Source organism: Falco rusticolus, chromosome 7, assembly GCF_015220075.1.
Source record: "Falco rusticolus isolate bFalRus1 chromosome 7, bFalRus1.pri, whole genome shotgun sequence".
NCBI classification, from domain to species: Eukaryota; Metazoa; Chordata; class Aves; order Falconiformes; family Falconidae; genus Falco; species Falco rusticolus.
In genome coordinates, this window is record NC_051193.1 from 43,460,976 (window position 1) to 43,479,886 (window position 18,911).

General features: G+C 38.4%; 1 protein-coding gene across 1 annotated transcript in view; it reads right to left on the minus strand.

Annotated features, from left to right (window-relative positions):
- Positions 1-5,778: 5,778 nt before the first annotated feature.
- TDP1 (tyrosyl-DNA phosphodiesterase 1) overlaps positions 5,779-18,911 on the minus strand; it is a 45,403-nt gene continuing 32,270 nt past the window's right edge. The window contains exons 15-16 of the mRNA XM_037395220.1: positions 13,549-13,663; positions 5,779-6,265 (exon numbers count right to left, since the gene is read on the minus strand). Of these exons, the coding sequence (XP_037251117.1) occupies positions 6,192-6,265; positions 13,549-13,663 (189 nt within the window). The 3' untranslated portion in view covers positions 5,779-6,191. The remainder of the gene's footprint in view (positions 6,266-13,548; positions 13,664-18,911) is intronic.

Sequence of the window (18,911 nt, forward strand, 5' to 3'; positions counted from 1 at the left end):
CCTGCTCTAGGACAACCTGCTTTAGCAGGGGACTGGACTAGATGATCTCCAGAGGTCCCTTCCAACCCTCACAATTCCATGATTCTGGGATTCTGTAACAAAACTACAGTCACTGAGCACCCTAGTAACGATTACCAACAAATGTCTGGTCAGAACAGAGCTATTATTAATGCATCAGCAAATTACTTGGAAGCATCACACAGAGATTTACTCTCGTTCGTTGACAGTGTTGGTACTTTTTGATTAAACATCTCCTTTGGAAGTGATAAGGTGGTACATTTAAATAAAATACACTGCTTATCTATGAGCTGCTATAGGAGAGCTGCAATTTACTCCTGAGCAAATTTTATACATAATAAAACATATTGCTAGAGAGGCAAAGGAAGCAGCTTTCTGTTACCTTTGATGCTGAACAAATCTTCTTCTGGAACTTAATAACCTTGATGTTAACAAACTAAATTGGAAAAAAATTCCAAAACCTCATGAATGTGTAACACTTGGGGCATCTAGAATACGCTAAACTTTTCAACATCCCCATTGCTTTGCTAGGAGTTTCAAAGAGATTGTATCTCTGGGGGAGTCCTACTGAATGTGAAGTAAAAAATCATAGAATCATCTAGGTTGGAAAAGACCTTTAAGATCATCGAGTCCAACTGTTCACATAACACTGCCAAGTCCACCACTAAACATGTCCCTAAGTGCCACATCTACACATTTATTTTTTTTTAAATGCCTCTAGGCATGGCGATTCCACCGTGCCCCTGGGCAGCCTGTTCCAATGCTTGACAACCCTTTCACTGAAGAAATATTTCCTAATATCTCCCCTGGTGCAAATTGAGGCCATTTCATCTTGTCCTATCACTTGCTACTTGGGAGAAGAGACCCACACCCACCTCGCTGCAACCTCCTTGCAGGGAGCTGTAGAGAGTGATAAGGTCTCCCCTGAGTTTCCTTTTCTCCAGGCTAAACAGCCCCAGGTCCCTCAGCTGCTCCTCATGGGACTTGTGCTCCAGACCCTTCACCAGCCTCATTGCCCTTCCCTGGACACGCTCCAGCACCTCTACATCCTCCTGCAGTGAGGGGCCAAACCTGGACACAGGACTCAAGGTGCGGCCTCGCCAGTGCCGAGCACAGGGGGACCATCACTGCCCTAGTCCTGCTGGCCACACTGTTTCAGACACAAGCCAGGATGCTGTTGGCCTTCTTGGCCACCTGGGCACACCGCTGGCTCATGTTCAGCCAGAATGTTGCTTCTTGCCTTTATCTAGTGTGCACATCCCTCCCAAAGCAGAAGACACTTAGCAGTAAAGACAACTGAGCCTTGCTGTATAAAAGAGATTCTCAGGAATGAGAAATGTGAAAACTTTTTCCATATCTTTCACATCAGTTACTAAAGCGTGGCTGATAAAGATAATTGTATTCCAGTCTACCTGAGGAAGACAATATTTCATTTATACTTAGAGAATACCCTATAGGTGGGGTTTTTTTAAAATATATTTGGAAATTAAATTTTACAATTGGGAGAGTGAGGCAGATAGACAGGGCTTAAAAGCCCCTACAAGGGACTGCTCGAGAGCTGTCCTTAAGAACAACTTCCACTTTTGGAAGCCACTTTGCATTTGCATGCTGTTTATCTTTCAGCATTTCAGCAGGTAAGAAAAACCTGGTCGAGTTGATAGCTTAGTTTTCCAGACTGCATACCAACCAACCACAATTCAGAGCAAAGTTGTTTATTCATGCTAGAACTGTGTCCGGTAGTGATTTGCATGTTAAGCGAGAATCAGAGACACACAAATCAACTAGTGTGAAGTCAGAACAGAGTTAGTAAAAGAATCCAGGAGCCCGCTTGCAGTCCTCCGTTCTAAGCAATGGAAAATACTTTCAACTAAAGGATGAACTTTTTATTCTGATTAATACAATGGGGTCACAATACCTTGAAAGCACTGCAGCAACATTTAGAAAGCAGTACTGGGAAATAGTCTGAACAGAGATAAAATCTTGATAAGTGGAGAAGCAGAAAAGAGTATATTACAAAAAGAAAAAAAGCCAAGGATATAGAGACTGTTGATTAACATAGGAACTTATTTGTCTGAACTTTCACATCTCCCTTCAGTCTCCAGTGCTTTTTGCTGTGTTTCTTTCTTTTGCCCTTTAGGATGCCAGTTACAGTTGCTCAGATTAAAAGAAGCTCGGAGGTAAGAGAAAGGGAATGGTGTGACTACTGTCAGTGTTCTGCTAAATTTCTGACATCCTGGGTCACAGTGATTAATTCTGCAGCTGTAAAATGTCAGCAACTTTACCGATGTCAGTAAAAATACCTATGGGATTAGGTAGCATCTAGCATTATAAAGAACATTACATCTCCATTCTAGCTTTTTCAAATACACACGTTGGGTAGCCAGAGCATGTCACACTGAATATCTATATATGACATTGATCTACCGATTTCAATATTCAGTTCTTGGTATCACATCTCTCTAGTAATTATAATTTACCTGGATTTTTTGTGCAATTATTTCTGTTACTGTATTCATATTTGTTTACTGGAAGACAGTCTGGAATATCAAAACCATAGTAAGCCTTAGCAGAAGAAAGTACAAGGAATTAACATATCAGTAACTGCTGAAAAAAGCATGTTGAAACGTTTGGGAAGGTCACCAAATGACACAGTTATAATATCGTAGCACATTTGCACACCTAACATGGAACAAAATGCATGGTACCTTCTATGCCTTTTTACCTTCTGTGATGCTGGATTTAATCTCAAGTACGGTGAAAAGACTCTAAATAGATCACTGTATCATGGTCTTGAGCAAACCAAAATGAGATCATTGTTTTACTATGTGACTCCAATAAGAAACTGCAAATGCTACACTGCCCTTGACAGAAGATTTAACCTTTTCAGAATCATAAGCAACAACCAAGTTTCCTTCCTTTTTCCAGGAGGGAGTAAACTTTTATTATCCTATTATGTTAATGGCTACAGCAAAGCAGTCCAATATTGAAGTGCCATTGTGTAACCACATTTCTAGTCGTCCACCTTGATCTCTCCTACAGGGTGTATGGCAGCTCTGCAGAGTTCACTTCCCTTCCAGGTTGTGATGTTTGTGACGCATGGTTTATAACCCCAGTATGGGACCTTGTACAGCTGGGGCTTAGGAGTCAGCTGAGCTTTTACAAAACGTAAGCAATTATATTAGCCCTTAAAATTGGCTAGGGCTTGATCAAATTGTTTGAACGATTTAGGCACAGAAAAATGCACAACTTCCTTCTTTACAACCTAATTAGCAGCACTGCAGAAATGCATGCACATTGTTTGCACCAGCACATACTAATATATATTAACAATAAATTCTGAAAAGCACTTATTTTTGAAGGGGAACCAGAACAGATTCATTCTCAGCAACAACAAGAAAAATTAATCAGCAATTTATTGAGTAAAAAAGATGTTGTACTGAATAACAATTACTTGTATAATGCTATTGCTTTTTTCCTATTTTTTTTAAATTTTAACTACCTTTTAAAAATAAAGAAGCACACAGGTCTCACACCTAAATATCACTTTAACCAAAGATCCCAGAGTCAAATTCAGTTACATGTCAGACATTCTGCTGTGGCTTGGACTACTCTGTTTTCTCCTTCTCTTTATTCAGTTTCACTTCTAAATGCTAGGGACCCTGACATGAAATAATAAAAAATAAATATTAGGGTGGCATGAAAAATGGAATTTCAAAATATTCTGCACAAGAAAAAATTTAAAATTTTATTTGGACAGTTAAGAAGTATTCTTAGGTCTGTCCTGGCACCCAAGAGGCTGCACATCTAGAAAATTGTTATTAAATAGCATTTCCTGGCCAAAGGTTTTTCAAGACCCTTCTGTCCAGCTCAAGTATGTCATGAAGCCCAGCTGTGTTTGGGTTGCACAGGACTGACTGCAAAAGACTGTTGCCACCCTGGAGTTTTAGTTGTCTTCAGTTTCTTCAAAACAAGTTTTCCTTGCAGTTCTGGAAGAGCATTGCTTAGACAGTTAGAACTACACACGTTATCTGTTTCAACCAAACTCAACCTTGATTTGAACCATTAGTTTGCCCAACACCACATATTGTCCGGCAAACCAAACCCCCACCCTTCACTCTTACCTCCACCTCTGCCACCAGCAGTGCTCCACTTCCACGCTTATACCACAGTCCGAGTTGCCTTGGGTCATAGCTGTGTCGGAAAGATTTCCTGAATTTTCCTAGCAGAACTGATCACTTGGTTTATTGGTTCCCACCAATGGGCTTTGGAAGGACCTTCTGACACTACATTCATCTGAGCCCTGGAAAGCTGAAGTTAAATCATGCCAAGTTCCTGGAAACTGAAAAATTCCAGCTGGAATTTAAGCAGTAATGCCTCAGAGCTAGTCAAACCACTCTGTGGCAAAATCAGAAACACTCATATATGGAACACTAATAAATCACATTCTTCATAATTTAAAGATACATGTCCATTAATTGTTAGCTCACCTTCTGGAACTCTTAAAGCTTTCCTCCTATGAAGATATTTTACTACTTAGAACTTCTAATTCTCATAGAGTCAAAATAATTAAAGTGATAATACTCTGTTAACAAGAAAGTACAACAATGGCTGTGAAGTTGGTAACTCAGTTTTTAGAGCTCACTGCTCCATTTTCATGTTACCTTCCCTGATCCCTGTCTCTTCAGGCTCATCAGGGGCAGAATCAAAAAGTTTTTGTGTGTAGCACAAACAGTACAGATTCTGCATACAGAATCAAGGGAAGGTGAAAACAGGAAGCAATCTTCCTGTCTGTTCCGTGGACATCCCAGCAGCACTCTGACCCACACTCAGCTAACATTACTTGCAAAGTTCTCAAAACCAGGTGAAGCAATAACAAGGACTACTGGCCTTCTAAATTGCCAACATGAACTAAGAAATGAGCGACCTAAATACCTAAGTTCCTGGTATTTGCTGTGAGGAGCAAGTGTAAAATTTCTCTGTGTTATACGCAAGGCTATTTCGCTCTGTAGTTCCATTTACTCTTCGAGTAAGAGACTGTACAATAAATTCCCCAAAAACAACTCAAAGCTGTAACCTTTCCGATTTGAAAGACCATCTGCTAACTGCACCAGAGAACTTGAATGTAACTAGAGGGTAGAAAACAGGGAAAGGATATGAAAGATGGAAAAGTAGCAGAACTTGGAGTTTCTCTATGGATTGTTCTGTGACAGTGTAGGAAAAAGAGAACTTCTCCTTGGTAGGCAGACAGATGCCATGACCATTCCTAAACACACACCATTTCTATGGTGATTTTTGAATGAAACAGGGATAAACACTAGATAAACATTAGGAAGTAGCGCACTCCCAGCGTACTCTAAACCGTCCTGGGGAATGACACTGCAAAATGAATGAGATAGTACGGGAACAGCTTCCCTGTCAGATTATTTGGGATCCAGAGGGAATTCTGAACAAAGCATCACACTATATTACAAGATTTCCAGGCTGCAGGACCAGTTGTTCATACATTCCACAGCACTACTTAAGACTACTCTTCAGTACCCAAGCCCATCCACTGCAAATTAGTGTTTTTGACAGTACTTGGATGTCTGCAAAGTGGCGTCGGGGGGGAAAAAAAGAGATTAGGAAATAACTGACAAGAAGCCAAATGCTGCAAAAAGCCAAAAAAACAAATATCAGAGTTTGCATTAGAAGTGATAATTACAAAGCAAAGTTTCAATCCAATTTGAAATGCACACACTTAGAAGAAGATGGAACAAAGGATATATAAACAAGATTGACTTTATTTTTATTTAAATTTTACATACAATAGCTTCTATTCCAGCTACTGGGGCCAAATAAGTCTTGCAGAACAGAACATTTTTAATTCATTACAGCTAAAAATGCAGAGAGAATCTCTGAGAACAGTCTACACCTGTTAACCTTGAAAAGTATATTAGGAACCACAGTAAGGAAGAAGCATATAAAAAGGTATTTTAAAACATGGGCTCATCTGTAATAATGTGGTTACAGATTCTCCAAAAATCCTCCCATTATCAACATTTTTATGCTTCTTTCAACTACAAATTACCCATTATAGCAGACAATATAGCTTAAAAAACAGAAATAAGCAGTCTTGCAAGTAGCTTGGCAGGGTCAGTGTCAGTAAGTGAAATGTCACAGAATACTGGAAACATTCATGATGGAACCCACATATTTCCATGCGTATCAGGGGCATTAGTGTAAGGAATATTCCAAATCCATGGCTGATCTGTAAACCAAAACAAAAACATGCTCACGATAAATTCAGTTATTAAATGTAAAATTTTGATCCTCTTCCTCCCCCACTCCCTTTGGAGGAAGAGGAAGGTCAAAATTCCCAGTGATTTTCACATAACCCCATGTGCAATTTCAGTTTACTGAAATTCTTATTCAGCTATTTTTTAAAAGGTTACAGTTTTCAAAGGGCTTTGCTTCCCCCCCAAGTATTATTTTAAATATAATTTTCATAACCCAACATACTCCCCCACCAGCTATAAAAGAATGGTATTTCAGACAGTATACAAAGAACAGTAATGCAGCCACATTTGGTTTGGCCCACAGGCAGCAAGTTTTGACTACGTATCTCTTAACCAAATGCAATTATAAATAAGTGCTGTAACGTATTAATATTTCTCACACGGACAGCAAGAATTCAGTATCTAAGAATGACATTGTCTGAACTCTGAAATGTTCAAATTCACACCTCACTTCTTCAAACATTACATCTTTAGATGAATAACACGTTTGCAGCTGACATTTCCCTCCCTCCACTTCTCAGAATACAGAAACTATTCCCACTTTTGGGAAGGAGAAAAGGCAATGCAGCACAAGACAACTGCTTGCTCTGCAACCTGCTCTAGGCTCTTCCTACCATGTACATCTTGCAGAAAAGCAGCTGGTCTATGAAGCCAAACTATTATTCTTCCAACCCAAACATTCTATGATTCTGTGATTCTCTCAGGCTATTCCTACTGGAATACAGAGAAAACTCCTTAAATTCTTTCAGTGATTTTTCTCCAATAAGTTTATATAAATCTAGCCTTGCTTCTTTTCTCCATCTACAAAATGAGCCCTGAAGGAAGACAGTGACATTAATCTGTACGATGCAGAGATTAAACCGAAAGTACTGAGGATGATGAGTTGTTCATTTATCAAAACCAAGCTACTCATCTACATGATACATGTATACATGTATACATGACACACTTGCTAAAGAAGATTTGCTACATGCTTGTCAATCGAAATTTTAGATAAGCTACTGATGATTACTGTTGTCCAATTTTAAGTTTACAGGATCCAATGCCAGCTCTCACAGTATATGAAGTGAGAATTACTGTAGCAAGAAGAGGAGAGTAAGAAAGTGACAGAAGCAGTAGTGAAGGGATGTACACACAAATTACACAACAGCGCACTACAAGTACCGCCAATTAAACATGGGGCAGGGAAAGCATTCCTACCAAGTCCTATTAACTTGCTAACAGAGTGCGTTTAATTCTAGTACTGTAGTTCCATATGTTGTACTGAAACATATCCCAACTATGCAAAAGTTGTACAAAAGTGTCTGTTCACAGTAGTAAGAGGGTAATAGGAAAATGCTTTAAATTACAACAAAAGTGAATCTGCTTGACTTGAAGAAAGACTTTCAGTTTAGAGTTTATGAAGGCTGATAGGGATTTTACAAGTCACAGGAATGTGATCACCAGAGAAAGAACAGCCTGTGCCACAAATGCCATCTTTCATATAATGTTATTGTAAGAGGACAATAAAAATAAACATCTGTGCTTTCCCCTGATCTAAAATCATCAGCTTCTAGGTGGAACAAGTAGTTGGCTAGCCTTTGGTTACAGTGAATTGGTGACCTCCAAGCGCAAAACAATAAAAGGCATCAGAAACTGGAAGAAACTATAGCACTTAACTCAGTGTACTGCCAAAAAATGTCTCTAGGTTTCTGGGTCAATTGCATGAATGATCTCTTAAAACCCAAACCAAAACAAAAAAAATGAGTAGCACCATTATTTTCCTAAGCTGCTCCTATCAGTCTCCTGCTTGACAGCCATGGGGTTTTTTTTTTTATTTTAGGTGGATACCTTACTGCATAGTAAACATTAACAGTTATAAGAATGGGTAAAGAATAGAGCAAGTGCTGGAAAAAGCATTGAGGATTTCGAGCACACATTGAGATTTGATCATTGACCTCCATCTATGACATCTGAATAAATCCAGTCCCACTGAAGCATTGGAATCTGTCGCTTGGAGTACATTATGCAGCTTGGACCTATCCATCTTTGTTACCATCTGCAGTAACCATTTAATTCAGCAAAACATACATACAGGCAGAGGAAGACGTGGATGTACAGGAATTATTTCAGTCAACCCTTAAAGCACTCTGAGAGGCTTCAATACTTACTTTAGTTCTTTTTTATTGTGGCTATCTTAATAAAATTTTTTAAGGTAGCTATTAACATACTTGGAACTTTGTTCTATTAATGGAAATGCTATTGTTTTTGTGAAACAGTGGATATTATTTTAATAAGATGTGTAAAACTATTGCTGAAACAAATTATAATTCAGTCATTTTTAAAGTGTCAGATGCATTTAAAAATTATTTATCACTTTTAATAGGAGCTATATCAGCAAAAGAAAGACAATGACTGTGTAAAAATACTGTATGAGCACAGCTACTTACTGTTGCACACTAAAATGATAGCCAAACATTTGAAAATTAAATCCTTGGGGGGGGGGGGGGGGGGGGGGGTAACTTCCCTATTTAGAACCCTGCTATATGTATTTGTAAAGCATCCTCAATGTACCTATCCTCTACACATTTCAAATTCAGCTCCTCATTTCTGATAATGCTAATGCCAAGAAGATGCAGTTGAGACAAAATGTGGGTATCTAGTGACCCAGTACCACTGCTTCCTTCTTGCCTCATAAGCAGCAGAACTCTAGCACTAGTTAGCACACAGTAAAATGAACGGGGCCATTCCTACCCCATTGCTACTTTAAGTTTATCTGAAATCTCAGACAAAGCACTGTTTCAGTTATACTCTGGCAGACTTTTGAAGATTCTTCCACAACCGAATAGACTATCACATTTCATATAAAGATAAAGAAGCCCTGAAGAACAAGACAAGTTATTTTTCAAGTACACCTGATTAATCACTCAAAGAATGCCCCACATTTGGAGATCATGTTACAGAATATGAAATCATGAGCTGACAATGGTACAAGAAGGTTATTTTGCAAATTTTAACAATAGTATTTTATAAATGCAGTATATTGTGTAGGTCAAAAACACCCTAGCAAGCTATCTCAAAATTTCATGTTCTCGTAAGTATGACAGATGGCAGTATGGTATGTACAGCCAAAACCTGAAAAGGCTATGAATTACAGGAACATGCCACTGAATAGTAAAGTATAAAACACAATTAAAGCATCTCCGTGATCCTCTTCCTACAGTTTAAAATGCAAGTGTCTTTTGCATTGTGAGTGGAGATCTGGATGAGAGCTATTCCTGGCTGATTTCTAAACACGGACACTGGAGTCTTACATCATCTTTCACAATATTTCATGAGTCTCCCAAATGAAAAACAGCTTTGAAGTAAAAAGTGTTCACCTATATAGAAAGGTTACTCATGAATAACTGGAGTTCTTCAAGTCATTCTACATATACATTGTAATGCAGCAAACTTGCTGCCTGCTGCATGAGGCTGGAAAGCTCTCCCTTTCAGCGCTTGCAGAAGGTGCACACCATACTTCAGTCTCTTTTCTCCCCTCCCTTTGGATAAGCATGGCATATAGAAAGGAACTCATCTTGTTCCTCTCAATGCAAAAATCATACTTGAAAGATCTCAAAGAAAGGGGAAAGGCAGACAGGGTGTAAATGTAGGGTCTATAATAATATTCACAAACAAGGTCAGGACAACGACCACTTATTGGGGAAAAAAAAAAAAGAAAACAAAACCCAGTACTACAATTTAAAAGCAGCATTTGCTTTGTTTCTCAAAGCATTGATATGATGACAAACACACACACACACACACAAAGACCTTTGCACTTTTCTGATGCCTTTCTCAAGCTGTTCTATAATACATTAGTACATCAAAGGGATTTTTTAAGTTTCAAGTTCCTCCCATATAGATGACTTCTGTATGGGAGCGTACAAAGCAGATGATTTCCTTTACAGTCAGTAAACTGTGTAATATTTAAACCACAATTTAAGTGATAATCCATGACTACAGCAAGCAGCTTGCACCTCTTCCTATGCAAAGGTGCAAAAAAAACCCAAAACCCTGGGGCTGTATCTCTTTGTGTAATGTAAGTCTGTTCTAAGAAACTTCTCAATAGGTTGAAACAAAAATGATAGGGGGAATCAGTTCTCCAAACACTCTAAAAAAAATACTGTGCTTTCATGAGAGGATCAGGTTTTTGATCTTTGCAATTAAATTATTTCCACACACTAAGGAACTGTTTTTCTTTCACTTTGTTACATTATACAATTCTGTAACATTAAGTGTGTCTGGTCCAAGATTTGAATTTGCATGTGTACAGGAAAAAACAGCGTATTTTGGTATACCTCAGTTCTACTTAGAACTTCAACATGGCAAATATATGGCCCTGCACCTGACCATCTATTCACCGTTCCACTTGCTTCTCTTCCCTCCTGCTCCTAATAGGATTTTTCTGATTATATGAAAGTGATGTGTACTTTGTTTTCCCATGGTTAGAGGATCTAAGTTCATGGAAAATCCCCCCGAGCCTTTTCTCCTTCAATTATAGGGATCAGTCAATATGGTTTCTTTAGGGAAAAGATAATTACTTGCATTTCTGCTTCTCAAGACTTTAAAAATACAGTTATCAACTACCAAAGTCTCTGGAGTGATATAAATAGGTTTATTTTGATAAAGACAGATTACAGATTATTTTATGAGTCCATCCCATAACATGGAAATTCTTTAAACAGCTTTTCCACCAGGAGACTGAGGAACTGAAGCAGAATATTCAGGAACGAGATGTGAAAAGGCACAGGGCAGCTGTCTTTGCTTCCATTGCCAAAGCCTAAACAACTTGAATTCTGACATTTGTTCCTATCATGGGAGAAAGCTGAGATCCAAAAGCTGAACTACAGACAAATGAGTTCTCTACAGAAGTAAGTTTTCCATGCAAATAGTGAAAAAACTTATTTGGAAAAAAATCTTAACATTTAGTTGAAACATGCATAAAACTCACTGCCACAGTAGGTTAAATGGAAGACAACGTATGTAACACATTTGAGAGTGCACATGGATTCTACTTTTTAATCATTGTTTTAAATTTTCAACAAATTTACGTATGAACTTTTAGAAGAGCCTTCCAAAAATCATCAGTCAACATTAGTTAACAAGCAGACAGTGCATACGTGTCCCAGAGCACAATTGTTAGTTGCAATGTATCCTTCCCCTTTAGTTAGCTAGCAACCCTGGCACAACCCCTGCCACCACTCCCCCAAACATAAACAGTACTTCAATGGGCAGTGTGTTTTATACTAAATAAAACAGTTTAATAGATCACAGAATCATAGAATGTTTTGGGTTGGAAGGGACCTTAAAGATCATCTACTCCCAACCCCCCGCCATGGGCAGGAACGTGTTTCACTAGATGCTGTTGCTCAAAGCCCCATCCAACCATACGATACATTTGATTGTATTATCATTCCTATATTGAGCCAGTATTTTTTCTCTGGGAAAACTGAAATAGCAGTTAAGAATTCTTTAGGTAAGTAGCAAGGTCTTAAAGCAGAAAAATCATCTTTGCAAGTTACAAAAGTAACATTTAACATATTGAACAAGTGAATGTCTGTATGCAGCCGGTGCTATACTCAAGGTCTGGCTTCTATAATCATGGATCTACCTGTGACAAGCCAGGTTTCTTGGGAGCTGATGGGATTCACCTGACACCAACTGGGGCAAGAGCCTCTTTGCCAACAAGCTGGTCAGACTTGTAAGTAAAGGTTTAATCTAGACTCCTCAGTGGTGGAAGGGGATGGAGTTTTAAGCAACACAGAAGGGCCAGGGGACTGCTGATGCCTTAGGAAACAACAGGGAAACACCTGTGAAATGCTGCAAAGGGATTATGGCTTGTTCCTCTAAAAGGGTGACACAGTCAACAGCCCAGCTGAAGGGCCTCTATATGAATGCCACAGCATGGATAACGAACAGGAGCTGGAAGCCACTGTGCAGCTAGAAAGCTGCAATGTAATCAATATCACTGAAACTTGGTGGGATGAATCACATGACTGGAGCACTGCAATCAATGGCTATAAACTGTTCAGAAGGGACAGGCAAGGAAGAAAGGGAGGGGGCTTGCTCTCAGTGTAGAAAAAAGTAAACTGACTGCACAGAGCTGTGTTTGAAAAACAGCGCTGGGTTGACAGCTTATGGGTAAAAAAATCATAGGACAAGCCAACAAAGAAAAACACATCATTATTTACTACAGGTCGCCTGACTAAAGAGGATGCTACTGAAACATTCTTACTTCAACTACAGGAAGCACCATGCTTGCAGACTCTGATCGTGCTGGGGGACTTCAGTCACCCTGAAATGATGTGTCTTTACTTTTATTTACTATATAAGACTCTATAAATAGTCTATTTACTTCACAGCTTTTAAAAATTCTTTCTCCCCACATCATTCGTTAGTTCAAAAATCTACAGAAAGATTTAAATTGCAATAAACACCATCTTTCCTGAACTCTTTGTTACTCTCTATTATTTCAAACTCTGCTGCAGATGACAACTTTTCTAGATCATGGCTTCTCGAAGAAGTTAGTTACAATCTTTTAGCATTACTCAGTGTATTTTTAGGTTTTCAAGCCTTAGGTTTTCATTACCTCATAGCAGCACTTACTTATCACTTTCCTGATCTGAATGTTCTAGAGTCTCAGAAGCTGAGAAGGTTGAAATTTTTACCATCTCAGCAAGTGTTATGAAATATATCCCCTCTGCCCCTCCAAGGAGGATTCTAACACAGATCTTCAAGAAAATGGAAGTCTGAAACTATGAAATACAGAATAGAACAAATAGAACTCTTCTTTCTTCTGATTTGCAGCAATTCTTTTACATTTGCTCTACAGTATTTCTTTCACACCCCATTTTTTCCTGACACCTGCTCTTTTCTAAACATTCCTCTTTCAACACTCCTTCCCCCATTAGTTCTGCTGAAGAATATTTTGATTCCATAAAGAATATCTATTTTCCTAATGCATACAAGAATCCCAGAAGAGGAATGAAAAAATATTTAGGTTGCTGACTCAAACCTTAAACAACAATACAGAAAAAATTTGAACCACAAGACTCTGTAGTTGCTTGCTTTGAAGTCACAAGCAGAACGTGGGACTGATATAATCTCAAATGGAGTCATGCCACAAAAATGTTAAAGCTTTGGAACATCGCAGTGTTCAAATGACTCAAGAGTTACTCAAATTAGTTTACTCCATATATAACACACCTACTTTTCTTCTGAAGTCATGCCTTACCTTTGCTTCCATACTGTTCTGGTGGCAGGTCATAAGGTACAGGAAAATATTTTGCTGAATCATTACTTTCTGAATGCATTTTCCCTCTCACATGAAAGTAACCTTTGTCCAATCCCTATGAAGGAAGTGAAACATACAGAAGACAGACTTATTAGTTTTTGAGGAAAAAGACAAACTTAATCCACAATAGATTCTTTCTCAGTAAGACTTACTTTAGTAAACAAAATGTTTTGGCTCTGTTACTTAGATTAGATACTTTAGCATCTTCCTGTCCTAAGAACTCAGCTTCTATTAGTGCTACTATTTTAGGCTCTTCTCTTTCTTTTACATTCATGTGTGTGGCCCCACAGTCCCACTGGATATACTTCGTTTTCTCTGTCCCTTACGCATATATCTATCTATTTACATGTTCAATAGGTAAACACACTTGTGACTTTGTGTAAGCAATTCTATATAAGCTGCACAAGTCTTTGCTAGTACAGTATGGGCAGCATATCTCGATACAACAAGATGTTGCTTCTTTTGCATAAACTCTTATGGATGTTGGAATCAAATTTTAATTATTAAACAAAACATTAATACCTTTGGTGTTTAATATTTAACTAAAGGGAAAAGCTTTAAAAAAATTCTCTTTGTTGTTCAGTTTCATCCTGACCATATTAGTTAGATATTCTGCATCTTTCATGAACTGAATTAAAACTCAACTTGTGATACAGACACATGACTTCAGACTTAAGCTTTTTAGATAACTTGGACAACACCATCCATGTACACTAAAAAAATTTAATGAGGATTTGACACTGCTTGAGTAAAGGTTTCAAAGACTACGCTCATATTGGAATGACAGTGAACTTCAAACAAGGTTAAGAACTACCAAAAAAAAGCTGTAATGCAAGGCAATACAAGGGAAGATAGACTTAAAGCTATTAAAATAACTTTGGCAGACGATATTGCTTAGCCACTTCTCCAGAGAAATTGGATCCCATTCATCAGTTGTAATGAGCTATATAAAAGCAAATCTCTAACACTGAGATTTCCAATGGCCTATTGTCAATCAAGTACAATTAGATTAGAATAAACTGAAAGTTTAAAGGCTATCAAGCTTTTATTATTTATTTCTAAGACATTACTGAACAACCATACTTTTCTTTCTAAATTCATAGAATCATACAATAGTTTGGGTTGGAAGGGACCCTTAAAGGTCATCTAGTACAAACCCCCTGCAATGAGCAGGGACATCTTCAACTACATCAGGTTGCTCAGAGCCCCATCCAACCTGACCTTGAACCTCTCCAGGGATGGAGCAGCTGCCACCTCTCTGGACAACCTGTGGCAGTGTTTCACCACCCTCATCATAAAAAAATTCTTCCTTATATCTAGTCTGAGTCTACCTCTTTTAGTTTAAGGCCATGACCCCTTGTCCTGTTGGTAACAGGCTCTGCTAAGAAGTCTTGTTCCCATCTTTTTTGTAAGGCCCCCTGAAGTCTTGAAAGGCTGCTCTAAGGTCTCCCTGGAACCCTCTCTTCCCCAGGCTGAACAACCCCACCTCTCTCAGCCTGTCCTCATAGAAGCGGTGCTCCAGCCCTCCAATCATTTTTTGCAGCCCTGCTCTGGACCCACTCCAACAGCTCCGCGTCTTTGTCGTACTGAGGTCCCCAGAGCTGGACACAGTAGTCCAGATGGGGTCTCACCAGAGCAGAGGGGCAGAATCACCTCTGTCAGCCTGCTGGCCACACTTCTTTTGGCCTTCTGGGCTGTGAGCGCACATTGCTGGCTCATACCCAAATATTAACTTATACTTTATCCCAGCTGTACGATCCATCAGTCCAAATTTTACTGGATTACTGTAGCACAAGCAAGCTTCTTATTCACCACTAAATAATCCCATTTGAATAAAACGGGATACACACTGGCTGAATTGATAGTCACATCTATATATGGTACTTTTACCATACTGTAAATTCTTCTTTATTGAAGTTTTACTTCATCAAATGCTAACACTGTAAGCTAGAGGAAGCAACATTCATATGACCACAAAAAGCACAGGTTACAAAGCAGCCTTACACTTACACCCTTTTCTTTCATGCCCAAGAAGCACAGTAACAGAAAATAGGCAGAGCTGCCAAAGACAACATCAAGCTGTATTACAGCAGTACTAGCAAGTCAGTTCAAGAAACTCCTTTAGAATATAGATGCTTCTTTTGTCTCATGACCCAAAGTAATGGGAAGCTACTGGTTATAATCTACGAAAAAATGTGTATTATATCAAAGACTAGGTAAAAGCCACTGCCTTTTAAATGAAAGAATAGGGGAAACAAACAAGGTCCATGCTAAAGGACTGTATGAATGAAAAGCCATTTTAAACTTCCCCTTCTTATGCCATTAAAGTCAGTGGAATTTTGATTAATTTATTAAAATCAAATCAGGCTACAATCTTCTGTAGAGCTTAGCCTTTAAGTAACAAGCAACATCTTCAAAACAAACCAATGCAAAGATAAGATTATTTTTAAAAGCTCATAAATATCTATGGGTTTGAAATTGACTGAATAGAAAGATAAAAAATTAATAACTTCAGGGAAAAATGGAACAATCTAGTTGTACAGCTTTACTTCCAATTAATTTGAACCACTGATAGAAATTTCATGTAAAAATGCAAATAACCACACTTATGTCTGTAGTGGAAAGAACATGAAATATGCCAAGGATACTACAGCTCAGAAAGAACTGAAACTGTGTAAGTGGTGGTAAGAACTTTCTTTGCAACTCATAGTAGTCAGGTTTCAGCTGGTGGAACGTCTGGGTGGTGTGCAGTCCTAGATACTACTCATAAGGTCATTTTTATGTTGCAGATAAAGTGGCTTGTATGAGGTTTGATAGCCCCAAGCACCTGTGAGCTTTTCCCTTGTTTTCCACATGCTGCTATGAGAGAAATGTGGAATGGTAAAGAAGGCTTCTCTGCTGTATTGAGTTGGTTCTTATTCCATTATGAACTTCATATGCATGCCTGATCAAGGCCACCAAAGCTACACAGCTGTTACCTGGCACAATCTGAGTGAAATTTGTATAATCATTGCTATCAAAACACATAGTGTAGAACACCACCTACTCAGGCCTCTACATACATACATAGTAATCTCAGTTTAAGTATCAAGAACATGCATGCCGTTCTGAAGTTCATGGCAGTGGCTGATTTTCCACACAAGACAAAAAGAAAATCCCCACCACTTGTAGACATTTTCCATCTTATTTTCCTCCCTGTTATCCATCTTTTTTCCAGACCCATAATGTTTTCATTTCTGCTTCACTTCTTCTGTCCCCTGTTACTACTTCAGTGTATTTCTTTGCAGGCATTTTGCTTCCTTCTCTTGCCTTCCTCTTCCTTGTTCTTCCTCAGTAGCCACTAGTTATATTTTCCTCTTCTCTGAGCATATTATTTCTTTTCTGATGCTGTCCTCCAACCCCACTTGTCTCATCAATTGATCCCTAAACTGTTTTATTTGTCTGTCAGAATTTAACCTGTAGAGATCTTCCATTCAGGAAATGCTATTCTAAGATACTTAGTTTTCCTTAAAACATCCTGGAGTGAGAGTCTAGGTTATGAAATACGTTCTTTAATAAGGCCCTCCAAGGAGATTCACATGCTTTTAAAAATAACTCATGTCTCTATCTGCACACAGAAATTACAAGTCACACATTTTGCCTGTTTTGAGCATTTCCTAAGTGTTCACAGCTCTCATTGCTGTTTCCAAAAGCAAACCAGCAGGCTCTTGCCTAAAAAAAAAAAAAAAAAAAAAAAAAAAAATAATTCTGCCTGCCTCAAATTTTCCTCAGCCTTATTCTATTCTTTCAGAATTTTTCCCTCTGCAGCTATATTTTGTTCTTTAACTGCTGCTCACAGCAATACGTTTTGAAATGTCGATACAAATTTCTCAGTTGGGAAAGTATATTTTTTTTTGTACTTATGAAACTTCAGATGCTGTTGTGGGTTCTATTAGTGCCTTAGCATCATACATTGTAAAAGCAGGCACTGGGAGGATGAATAGAAAAAGTAGAACAGCTTTTAAAATTCTGCTTTCCAACCATTTTTGCCCCAAACCAAGGCACACCGCAGACTATAGGAAAGCATCACACAAGAGAGGCAAGAATGGCTATCCCTACATCAGTGGGAATTAATACTGATATCACTACAGTATTTTGTTACTACTGAAGTAACTCCTATAGGAAGCAGCCAATAATTCCACTGGATGATTATGGGACTATCCTTTCCCATGCTAGTAAACATAAAAAAGCCTGCTCTTCAGCAAAACTATTTAAAAACTTAGTAGTTTAGGCAGTAAAGAATTAAGGATGCACACAAACTTTGCAGTGACCATGCTCTTCTGGCCAGGAGAGTATACAATGAAATCCTTCCTCAACATTGAGGCGCATTTATTCAGAACAGTTTTACTCAATTTTATCAGAGCATTTTTTAAAAATTTTTTTCTGCAAGCAGCCCACAGTGCCAAATTCAGGTATCTAAAGCCGAAGTTCCTTGGCATGGAAAATGTGTCTCTGGGTGTCTCTACCACTGGAGTTTGGAAACCTTGTGGCCGTTCTGTGAACACTAAAAGCAAGGTTTAACGTCCTAAAGTCCATACATAAACTCTTGGTTTGCCTACACTGTATTTATTTTCCCACCCACACTCCATCTCATACAGGATAGAAGACTTCACCTGAAACCAGAGAAACTGAAGAAAGTGGTACAAAGAAAAAAATTAATGTTACAAAGAGCTTAACCTATTTATTTCTGTTCTGGTCAGAGTTGAGCTATGACTGAAGGTACTCAGTTCAGTTGTTTGAACTCAGCAAAAAATTAAGCAGTTCAGTTCTAATGATCACACACATATACATTACAGCTAGCTGTTCTCTGAACAAGATTCAGCCCATACACCACCCCCATAGGCAAGTACATGAGTATTTTACTCATTACCAGTGAGTATACACCATCAAATACAGCATTTCAGAACTTTAAATACTATTAGTTGTCTGTGACTGATTATCTAGATATAATTGTAGCACTGATAGCACTAGGTAGGCAAGCATGGGTAAGTTCTCAGTTTAATAGCAGCTACTGTATTTCTCTGAGTTTATGTTACCAAAAGGTGACTGGCTAGTACCGTATTCTTCAACAGATCTTTAAAAAGATTTAAGAATTCCACAAGCTTTTATGTTGTTTTACAGGTCAAGTTGAGTTTGTTACAGCTTCATCAGACAAGGGCTGTGAGGAGGAACTATTTGTTTAAAAATCTTTTCATTAGACACTCCCAGGCTTTTTCAAATTACTGCAACATGCTTCCCAGAAGTTCATTATGTTAGGTGTTTTA